The sequence below is a fragment of the Coturnix japonica genome, chromosome 4 (assembly GCF_054131305.1).
Source record: "Coturnix japonica strain WE chromosome 4, WE-NBRP24, whole genome shotgun sequence".
Lineage (NCBI taxonomy): Eukaryota > Metazoa > Chordata > Aves > Galliformes > Phasianidae > Coturnix > Coturnix japonica.
In genome coordinates, this window is record NC_140666.1 from 71,552,457 (window position 1) to 71,564,651 (window position 12,195).

At 37.7% G+C, this 12,195-nt stretch overlaps 1 protein-coding gene across 6 annotated transcripts in view; it reads right to left on the bottom strand.

Annotated features, from left to right (window-relative positions):
• NWD2 (NACHT and WD repeat domain containing 2) overlaps positions 1-12,195 on the bottom strand; it is a 51,155-nt gene that overhangs the window by 7,988 nt on the left and 30,972 nt on the right. For 4 of the 6 annotated variants that reach the window (XM_015862508.3, XM_085545592.1, XM_015862509.3 and 1 more), the window contains 2 exons: positions 1,537-1,740; positions 194-338 (listed from right to left, as the gene is read on the bottom strand). In XM_015862508.3, the coding sequence (XP_015717994.2) occupies positions 194-338; positions 1,537-1,740 (349 nt within the window). Of the gene's footprint in view, positions 1-193; positions 339-1,536; positions 1,741-12,195 lie in introns of those variants that run through there. The other 2 variants (XM_085545594.1, XM_085545593.1) reach the window with 2 other exon arrangements.

Sequence of the window (12,195 nt, forward strand, 5' to 3'; positions counted from 1 at the left end):
TGTAAGAAGCAGAAAAAGCACAGAAAAATTGCTGGGTACTTTCAGAAAGGCTTCAGCCTCAAGCAAGCATAATGAGCATTTTTTTCCACCTCAATCATGTGAGAAATGCCAACAGAAATATATATTTCCATGTTTGTGGAAAGTTTGGTAGAAAAGGTAATACATGAACATACAGAAATAGTCTGAATTTTACCAGAGGAAAGATATCTCTTTGCTTGGCTGTGTTTCATTTTTCCTTTTTCATACAGCAACTTCACAGCAGTCTTAAAAATCTTCTTTATTTCTTCTGATATATCTTGCCATTTGTTCTCATTCATAGAGTTTGAAGAAGGTTCCATCTTTAAAAAATATCCACAGTTAAACATTAGGCTACAATACACACATTTACAACTTCAGAAAGTAAAGGCCCACTGCTCAAGGTCATAAATAATATGGTAACAGAGATGCACATCTGCTAAAAATAAATGAACAAGTTCACCTTTTTATACTGTAGATGATCATGATGTAAATTCCACTTTAGGGTAATAAAATTTATCTATTTGAATAGTTTCTGAATTCCTTCTGTTGGAAGGTGATGAAGTATTCTCCAAGAATAAGACCGAGGAAACCTTTGTCTATAAAGTATTTTGAGATGCAAGCCTGAAATAATGACTTTAAAGAAGCAGTAATACTTCTAAAAATTATTTTTCATATTAATGACAAGTATTAATAATTAAAACTTGGATTTCAAAATTGAAAATGAGTTTCCCAGTACCTACAGCACTTCATATTTGAAAAAAAAAAATGGGATTTTATCTGACATTGCTTTAGTCCATACATTGCTATAGTAACAGTAACCCTGGTACCATTGAGCCTGTGAGATAAATTCATTATTGCCTTTAGAGGGTATCTGTCAGATACCACAGTGGTGTTTTCTGTAACACAGCTGGCAGTTGCTGTTGTGTTACAGCAGGTGACATGTTGAAGGGGTGCCTTGTTTTCCTGGAAGCAGGAGGGTGCAACAGAAAAAAGAGTGGCCCTGAGGGCTATGTTCCTTAGCAACTTTCTTGACGTGTTTGGAACAGTTTGTCTTTTACTACTTTCCCTGTGTTTATGTGATGTAACTCTGTGTTAGCTTTAAGTTACAAACATCCTTCAGTAACTCCTGTTTCTCACTAGATTGAAAAAAAGGTAAGAACTTTTAATAACAAATAGAAGTTGAGCTTTATTCAAAAGGATATTGCAGTAAATATGCAATATATAGCAACATAATACTGTATTCAACTCACTAAACATTTCTGTGTTAATGTCTTTTTAATGTAGGAGGGTAGAATTGAACCCTGGGTAGCACATAATTTTTAGTGTCACCAATTAACGACAAATGAATGTTTGAAAAATGATAATTAATGGTGTTGGAAAATCTTCCATTAGAATGCAATTATTAAGTTAAAAGTATGGGAGGTGCTGAGGGCTTGCATTAGGCACTTGTGTCACTCATTCTTGCAGAGCTTTTTCCACTGATGGAGAGAAATTTTCAAGGAGGTGAATGTGACTTACTGTATTCTGGTAGCTCTTCAGCATTTCAGATTTTGGCCTGAGGTAATATGCTGGTGGCACTGCGTTCTCATCTCTGCAGTACCACTCTTCTATAATTCTGGTCTCTAGCTTGGCCTCCAAGGCAGCATCCAGGATCATTTCAAATTCAGCTGACTCCACTTCCCCTGGGATGCGAATGTTCCCATACTTCTCTCCCAGCAGGCCCTGTGTATTTGTGGGAAATAGGGATTACATTTTTCTTCTCAGTGATGTGAAAGCCCTCCACAGCATCTGAATTTCACAAACATCAGTATTGTAATAGTTTCACAACTTTGAAATTAACAGAAAGGAAACCACAGAATGTAAGATAAATTAAATTGAGATTATTGTGCTGGGCTCCATCCCACTATGATCACCTGGTAGATTTTCAAGCAGATGTATTATCCTTCTTAACATTAACTGATAGTAAAAATACAAAGGCATTCAAAAGATGTAATTAAAAAACACCCAACATATTTTCTTATCACAGTTTTGAGTCATGTATTATTGATTTCCATTGGTGGACTTTAATCAGAAATGTAAAATCAGATGTAGGAGGAATCCTTTTCTGTGGACTACAGGATAAGAATGTACCTCTTGGCTTTATTCTTAGCTTTCACTGTAATGGAGCAAAAGATTTGATGTTCTGTTTGATGAAAGTTCACATGGGTTTGGGTACATCTCACATGAATGTTATTAAAAATGCAGCTTCTACTAGAAATGCCAAGATTGATGTTGTAGAACTCCAAGTTACTTTGCAGTCTTGTATTCTCACACTGCAAAAAATATTCACTGTCCTTGTCCCAGCAGACATACAGGGAATACACAGTGGAGAAAGGGGAAATCGTTTTGACCAGTACCAAAACCCAATTTATTACTTAAGTGCATGAATATGGTATAAATGTAAAGATTTGTGGAGGTCAGTTCTTAAATTGTGTTACCTTCTAGACTGAGACTTAAAATATTGGTTATAATGCTATGAATACATTCTCTATAACTTAGTTTTGTAGTTTTCTGTCTATAGATATTGAATGAACTTTTTGGAAGATAAAGCTATAGGACATTTCTGCATTTTTTCTACAAAATTGTGGCATGTTTTTGACCCTGTGATTTATTCTGCATTCAAATGTTGGCACACAGCAATCAGTGAGAATTCTCACTTTGTTTAAAATAGAATTCAATTTTTTATTTCTTTTCTCATTTAAATATATTCAGTAAAGATTCTGAATTAATGAGAAGAAACACTTAATGTGGAGAGGAACCAACAGTATCAGCATCTTGATTTGAATTGGAAAGATCTATTAGCAAAGTAATGCTAATGCAAATATAGTACTACCCTAAAAATGTAAATGACCTTATTTGTAAATAATAAAAATCTAAGTAATCATTATTTTTAAAGCACTTATCATAACAAGAAGCTGTTCTAAACTTTTTCAGCTGTAACTAAGCCCTGCAAATCAGTAACTGATTATGATGAAGTTTCACTGTTTTTAGAACTGTGATGCTGCTGACATCTGTCTCTGAATCCAGTTGTGTTGGCAGAAGGTACTCAAGCGGCTCATCCTGTTAGTTGCTGTAGCCTCAGATCAGAGACATCAGAGCACTTAATGCAAACACTTCCTAACCTGTTTCAGGCAAAATGTGACCACAGCCTGTATTTTCTAACCTGGCTGACTTTTGCCTGGAGCAGATTAGGGAGAGCACACGTGAAGTGCAGTGCTGGCTCTGATGGCAAGTGGTTGGTCTGACAGCCCTGTAATTTAGGAATTCTGAAGCTGCAGAGGTTAAACACAATATAATATTATTTTCCTCTTATCAGATGAGGTTAATTACTCTAAGGTGCTGAACTTGTACATTCAGAGTAATGCAGAAATCTCATAAACTTCTCTTAGTGGAGCTTTGCTATGCAAATTTTTAAATTACCTTAAATAGCAATTCATGAGGCTACACTTTTTCTAAATTTAAGTCTAATGGGATGTCCAAGCAAAGCTCAATAGCTGGGCCATTCATTAGTGGTATTAAAATGTCAATATTAAAAAGTCCTGTTTTATTGCACTGCATTTCATTTAAACTTATTTTGGAGTTTTTTTTTTTTTTTTTTTTGCTTTTCTGGTACAGTTCATGCTGTTCTCATTCCACTGTATGAGAGGTGAGAAAAGAAAAGCACTACCTTAAAATTTAAACACAGATTTTCTTCCTTAGCTGTTATTGCCACAGATATATATTCAAGGAACGACTCATTGTGTTGAGGGACATAGTTTAGAGGGAGCTATTATAGGTGAATAGTTAGACTGGATGATCTTTTAGGTCTTTTCCAACCTTGGTGATTCTGTGATTCTATGATTCTACATAAGCAATCCTATATAAGAGATCATCTTCCTAACCACTTCAGAAAAAAAAAAGGGGGTGGGGGTGGGGATTTTAACATGAACACAATAGAATCATAGAATCCTTAGAGCTGGCAGGGATCTTTACAGGTCATCTTGTCCAACTCCCTTGCAATGAGCAGGGACACCCACAGCTCAATCAGGTTGCTCAGATCCTGGTCCAGCCTTGACTTGAATGTCTCTAGGGATGGGGCAACCTGTTCCTGTACCTTACTACCCTCACTGTAGAAGACTTTTTCCTTATATCCAAACGAAATCATTTCTCCTTATTCTATCACCACATGCCCTTCTAAGGAGTCTGTCCCCTTCTTTCTTGTAGCTCCCCTTTGGACACCGGCTTCCTGGAGCCTTCCCTTCTTCAGGCTGAACAGCCCCACCTCCCTCAGCCTGTCCTTATAGGAGAGCTGCTCTGTCCTTTGGATCATTTTTTGTGGTCCTTTGGATGCACTCTAGCAGATCCATGTCTCTCCTGTACTGAGGTCTCCACATGTGGATGCAGTACTCTAATTGAGGCCTCACCAGCACAAAGTAGAGGGGCAGGATCACATCCCTCACCCTGCTGGCCACCCTTCTTTTGATGCAGCCCAGGATATAATTGGCTTTCTGGGCTGCAAGGGCACATTGCTGGCTCATGCCCACCTTACCATCCACCAATACCCCCAAGTCCTGTAATACTGGAATCCCTGTGGATGATTTTGTCATGTGCTTTTAAATAAAATGGAGGCCTATGCAAATATTTTTTGAAAGACATTGCATTTTCTAATTGAATGGTCTTCTGTAGTTGTGCTCACTGCATGGCTGGAAATCACAGGTGGGATTTTCATAGAAGTTTTTCATGAGCTGCATGAATTAGTCACATTCAGAACACACCTCTGAAGCTTTGCTTTCTACTGAGAAAACGATGAACATGCCAAGCTCCTGGGGAAAAGTTCTTCACTTAAACATATTTTGCTTGATTTATAGTATGATTTCAATCAACTGTGATTTCTGGTTTAAAAACAAAACAAAACAAAACAAAACAAAAACCATAACTAAGAACAAAAGTAGAACAACAAAAAAAAAGTAGAACAAAAGTATGTGTTCACTGAAATCTTAATGAAATTTGTTTGTTATGCTACATAATAGCCTTTGAGTGGGTGCATTGCATGCACAGGCTGTGAGAACAGCATCTTCCATTCTTGCATATGGTGAGGATTCTATGTATCTCCTTCTAGGCTGTTTCCAAGGAAAAGCCATCTCTTCTCTACTCTTCTGGATCTCTGTCTGTTTGCATATTGTGCTAGGGTTCCACGAAAACATCCAAAACTTTAGATGCCTAAATAAGAGACTCAGAATGGCGCACCTTCCTCCAGTGGCTTCAGTGTCCAAGGTGCAGTTATGCTAGAGGCAGGCAGCAGCCTCTGGAAGTGTCTGTCCCTCTCTGCTTATTCACTATACATTTAAGTAGGAAAACAAGAACAACAGAATTTAAAGAAAATAAAGTTTCTCAAGGTCTTCATGTTTCATCATGCTAAATGAAAGTAAGAATATTGTCATTTATGTCCTGTATGAAAAATAACACAGTACTCTGCAGTAATAACCTAAAACTTCAATTTGCAATAATGACATTGGGACAATTTGATGATTATTATAGGAAATTAATTTTTAAAAGCAAGTGTAATGTTTATGCTATATTCAGTACTAGGAAACAGTGTTATATACAGACCTGTGAATTTAAATTTCCCACCTGATAAGTCATTTTCATTTAATAGTAAAATAACAAATTAAAGATTCATTAGATTGAAGATGATTGAACTGTTTAAAGCTACCAGGCTGATAAATGTATAAAACCCTCAACAACTAATTGTATCAGAGAGAGCTTGGCAACGGAACAACCTCAGCAGTAGTCTTTTTAGCTTTGTTGTGCCTGAGGCTGAAATTAAAGGAAAATTATTAAAGGCAAATTAAAGAATTCTTGTTTAGGTCCGGATGGAAAACATTTTCCTTCTACTCTGGGTATGGGAAGATATTAAAATTATAGATACAAACCCAGTGATGACCAAAAGGAGAAAACTAACAAGATTTGAATTGGATCTTGATTGTTTGCCAACACAGAAAGCTGCAGGTTCATTGAAAATACAGATATGTAGTTGGTGAATGACCAAATCCAATGCCTTTGTCACAGGCAGGGTTGCCAGCCACTAGATTAGGCTGCCCAGAATCCCATCCAACATGACCTCGAATGTCTCCTGGAACTGGGCATCCACAGCTTCTCTGGACCACTTGTTCCAGCACCTCATCAGTCTCTGTAAAAAATGTCTTCCTAACATCTAACCTGAATCTACCATCTTTTAGGTTAAAGCCATGCCTCCTTGTCCTATCCCTATCAGACTGTGTAAAAAGTTGGTTCCTGTCTGGCTTGTAAGTTCCCTTCAAGTACTGGAAGGCTGCAGTGAGATCTCCCTAAAGCCTTCACTTCTCCAAGCTAAACAAGCGCAACTCCCTCCAACGTCCTTTACAGGAGAGGTGCTCCATCCCTTTTATCCTCTTTGGAGCCCTCCTCTGGACCCTCCCCAAAAGCTCAACATCATTTCCGTACTGGGGGCCTCAGGCTTGGACAGTAGTTCAAATAGGGCCTTGCAAGGGCAGAGTAGAGCGAGACAATCACTTCCCTCTCCCAGCTCACCACTCCTATTCTGATGCAGCCCAGGACACTGTTGGCCTTCTGGGCAGGAAGAGCACACTGCTGAATCATGCCCAGCTTTTTGACCACTGGCATTCCTGAGACCTTCTCTGAAGGACTGCTCTCAATGAATTCTTCACCTAGTCTATACTCATAGTTGGGATCGCCTCCACCCAAGTACAAAACCTTGCACCTGGCTTTGTCAAGTCTCATTATGTTCTGATGTGTCCACTTTTCAAGTGTATCCAGGTCTCTCTGGATGTCATCACCACAAGCTGTGGTGTGGGACCATGTCAGAGCCCTTGCACAAGTCCAGGTAGATGACATCAGTTGCTTTTCCTTTGTCCACTGATGCCATCACTACATCATACACGGCCACTAGATTGGTCAGGTATGATATGCTGTTGGTGAAGTCATGCTGGCTGTCTCTGATCACCTGCTCATTCTTCATGTGCCTTAATATGTCTTCCAGGAGAAATCTGTTCTCTGATATCTACAAGCACATACGTTAGGCTTACTGGCCTGTAGTTCCCCAGGTCTTCCTTTTTTACTTCTCAAATATAGGAGTGATATTCAACAATAAGTGGTCCTACCTATGCTGATACATTTGCATGTGTGAACTGGAGATAAAATCACTGCAAATAGCCAAGTCCTCTCAAACTCAAAACAAGAATGCTAATGGCTCAACAATAGTGAATCATTTAAACTGCAAAGAGAAAAGTATATTTATCTAAACTTATTTTCAGTGCGCTAATGTGAAAAATAAACATGATTTCAGTGAAAATCTCAGTGCAGTACACATGTTAACTTCTTGTTAGTCTAATCTGCAAGCAATTAAATGAAACTAAACTGATTTGAACAAATGAAGCTTAGGTGAAGAAGGCATTTTATCTAAACCAAATTTTAGGAAGTTGAAGATACAGAGTAGCTGGTAGCTAAAAGATATTCTAAAAATAGATGCCTCCACTTTTTTTTTCCTGATAGCTGTAATGTGATACAGTGTACCTTCTGATACATGCACAGAGAGAATATTCTTCAAATTCATAAATACAGAAGTAAAAAGTAGGGAGAGAAAAAAGAATTAAAAAAAGCTGTGATTTCTAGCATGCATTTGCCTTCAGAACAGCAATTTTCTTCTAATACTGGCCATTGTGAGGCAGTGCAACTTAGTGAGCAGAAGATCAGAGTTGGTGCAGACCTCTTAAATATCAGCCCTTTGTTCCACTTTTTGCTTCATCTCAGTTTGGGCACATGTAACTTCCTGATGCTTTTACCACTGCCTTGGATTGCCTACCTATAAAACGAGGCTATTGACAACTGGCAGAAAAGGCATTTATGTTCTGACTACTAATATATAACGGATCTTATGTTTCAGCAGGGAATGGGACTTTTTCAAATTTGTTTTTTTTTCCAGGAGGAAAATAATGCCTTCTGAACAGTAACAAATATTTTCATTTGACTTTTTTCTTTACCTGGTGCAAATAATTGTGTCTCTGCCTCCAATAACTTGGCTGAAATTCATAGGTAAATATATTTGTTTTTATAACTACGGCTGCCTGCAGAAAGCATGAAAGAAGAAATATTTTTTTTTTTCATTTTGAAATGATTGTCATGGAAGTATAATAAAGACATTTCTGTGCTGAGAAAAAGATACATTTATTTTTTTTTCAGTCTGCCTGGATGTGTATTTATGCTCCTTGGCTTGAGAAACAGCACTTTGGCTCACTGAGGCATGCTCTAATTTCTCTCTTCTTTTTCCCTGGAGGCTTTACAGAAGTACAAGGAGATGGTGGTGTTGGCAAGGCTATGGGCATTTCAGAAACTTTATAAAGGTATTGGTTTCAGTTCCATGAAGAACAAAAAGGGTTCGTTGTACAGTCAGTACAAAAACTGACTGTAACTGGAGCTGAAAGGATGGAGTACAAGTGCTGAAGTCTTTTGCTGTGAGTAATGTTTCTGATAAGAGGTATGAGAATGATGGTGGTGTTACTTATAAAGAGGGCAGCTGTAACAAAGTGAACCATTTCCTTTGGCTCTGAACTTCAACCACAGTACAGTATTTCTAAGTTTCAGAGCCTTCTCCTAGTGGTGGAGAGATAGATAGAAAATGACTCTGAAGGATTTCTCAGGACATGATGAGTAGGAACTAACAGTCTATCATGCAGGATGAATGTGCTTCCTCCAAGAAATTCATGACCTACTTCCCTGATACACCTTGCTTCATCAGAGCTTTTCTTTTTTTCTGGAGATAAAAATATCAACAATCTACTTCCTCCAAAATCTCCCTTCTGTCTTTTATGTGATTATATACATTTAGTCCATGTAGTTGCCTTTTCTTTCACCGTCATTGCTGGGTCTTCAATCTCCCTGACTACGTGCGGAGGTGAGAAAAACAGCAAAACAGCAAAAGAGAATAAAATAAGGAGAGAGTATGTGAATAGAGTAGAGGAAGTACTGTAGAAGATTTTGCCTACCTGTGTACATTTGAGCTGCTCACTCACTCAAATTCTCCTTCACACAAATGATCAAATGATTCATTCTCCCTTTGCCTCCCCCCCCCCCCCACCCCCCCCTTTTTTTTTTCAATTGAGTGTAAGACTTCTTAATGGACTTGTACATTTTCCCTCTCACATAAACCACAAGATCTTGCAGGTAACTTTTAATGAAAGCACAAATTCCTGTTAATTTTCAGATAGGTCTCATTGCAGTTTCTAACAGAGTGGGCTGGGTAGAGAAACAGACTACAAGGGTTAGTTCTAATAAAGGGTTTCAGCAAACACCCCCAGAATGGGGGTATCCTTGGGGATAACCTTGCCTGTGGAAATGTCTACCCTTCCTACAGTGTGTGAGATAAGTACCTTTTCTGGAAGATCCACCTTGTCTTCAAGAGAAGAGCATGGTGGTGTAAACTTGCTTTTTTCTGTAAAATAATCACAACACTCACCCAAGCAGGGAAGAACCATGAAAGGATTTAACATCTTGTCTTGCATCTCTTAGGTGAAGAACAGGTAACAGAGAAATGCTTCCCCTGCCAGTGCTGCTTACTGTGCCTCTCTGAGCATCCAGAGATACAAGCATACAGAAGATACCCTGAGCCTAGCAGTGTAGCTAGCTGGGAGGACATGACATTGATTTCTGGACAACAATCATCAAGAATTAAAAACTAGAGCTCTCTTATTGCCCTCTATTATGCTTTGTACCAAAGAAAATATACTTTCTTCTGCTGGGTTCATGTACCCACATGCCTTCTAAGAGATGGGACCTTATTTTTATATTCAAGGAAATATAGTTGCGCTAATATCTATAACAAGGGATGCTTCATTTCTAAATTCCTATTTTGGTATGGTATTTAGGATAAGTGATGAGCCAAAGAGCTTAGACAGAGGTAATTTTGAGCAAGACAAAAAGAGATGAATTAGGCATCTAAGGGATTAACACAGAGGCATGTAGTCACCTCCAAAGCTGCAGCAATTGAGGGGTCTTTAGGGTTGCATGTTGGGCACATGAACTCTTATTTGGAGTATTTCAGAGAATGGATTTAATGCAGAAGAACTGATTGGAAGACCTATATCTTTATGCTATTCAGTAACACAATTAAGCCATGTTTCTCAGTAACATACATAGCCACTATAATGGTATTAGAAATTGTTAATTAATGAGTATTATCAGAAGCAGAGACCACTGATGGGATAACAGAGTTTTTAATAACCTCCTCTGACTTTAGAAAACTTAAAGTGTATTTTTTTTTGCTGTTTTTTCTTTTTTTTTCTTTCCTTCTTAGAGAGTTGTGTTCATTGAGTCTGCAGATGAAAACCTAATTTTGTAATTAAATGTCATGAAAATGCTTTCACATCTTGCATAAATAATACCCTTCCCAGGAGCCTGATATGGTGACTGTGCAGTGTGTTGTAAAGCAGATAAACACTATTAATAAAACTATATAGCAGAGATAAAAAACAAGCGAAGGCCCACAGGATACTTTTTTAGTCTAAGGGACACTAGTTCTAGTTCTCTAGTGAGTTAACTTCATGTCTTCTCTAGTACTAATTTTAATCAGACCTGAAATAAATGGTAAGTGTACATGCAATAAATGCCAAATACAGCCTGCAGGTAACAGGTCAGTTAGTCAAAATGTTAAGAATTTGGTAGCATGAAAATGAATGAAAGACAGCAAAGGACAGGACACTTCCCCCAGTAAACATTCCATTTTGCCCGTGCCATGCAATGAAATGACAGAGAGGTAGAGTATATGCTCAGCAAAAGGCTGTGGCAGGCAATGCCCTGTTGTTCCAGCCATGAGTAGCACAAGCATTTTGTACAAACTTTAAAAGAAGTTTTAAGCATTAAAATAGTTTTTCTACTTCACTAAATTAACAAATAAAATAATGTGTCATTTCCTCATAATAATTGTGGTCCCTATAGCATCATAAGCAAGTGCTTTCTGATTTATTTTTTCCAGGTTGAATAGGATAAAAAAAAGTGTGATATCTTTCAATTATGAAAGAAGGAAGCATATGATATTTAACTGCTACATGGCATACTAACAGAACTTCACTGAAAGCAAGTGTTTTAAGAGAAGAGCAAAAATGGCATATGAGCATACCTGCAGCACCATGAATATCACCGATATTTTCTGTTATTTTGCTTTTATAAATTAGTAACGTTCCTTGAAGAAAAATAACATGCACTTTGATTATCTTTAAGAAAATAACTAGCTACTGATTCCTGGATTTGAGAATCTTCAGACTGAGAAGTGAACTTGTTACTAGGTGGGTAGGTGTTTGTTTCTGGATATGTCACTGCTGAAGAGACTCTATTTGAGAGAAGAGTATATGCTAGATGCAAGCAAGAGCATTAAGTGCTTAAGTGAACTTATCAACTGCCTGCTATATGCTGTAAAGTTTGCTGTTTGTTTACTCAGAAGTAAGATTATAAACTTTAGGATTAATTTTTTCCTCTCTCACTTGTAAGAAATAGCTGATGTTGGCTTTCTCAGACACAGTTTCATTTGTAGAGCAGACCTTTACATCTGCTTGATTAAAATACTACCAGAGAACACGATACAGTAAAACTCTTGAGGCTCAAGAGAAACTAAATCTTATAAATCTCAGGCAGCCTATTTCCTCCTCTACATATTATATGCAGAATGAAGCAAATCTGAGTTTAAACAAATCTTGTTCTCACTAATATGGTCATTCATATTGGATTCAGTACCTAACCTTTCCGGAAGCCCGCACCAAAAAGTCAATTTATGTCCAGAAAAAGAAACACAGAGATTTAGCACAAATCACATCTTCTGGAGGCTTAAAATGCAAGCTATTTAAGGACTAGATCAAGAAAGAAATGAAAACCATGCAGTTTTGATGGTGCATGCAAAAGCTGCTTGATGAATCTTGTAGCTATTTTCACTGGGTTATGTTTGAAAAACGGGTGGGCATTTTTAGATCCTAGATTTTACATTCAGAGAATTAGAAATGAATCACAGGAAAATATATTCCCGACCCTAAGGCAGATCAAGGAACTCATTTACAATAGCTTAATCAGATAACATTATCCTGTGCTTGGTATCAGTCTATGAGTATGTGTGCTGTT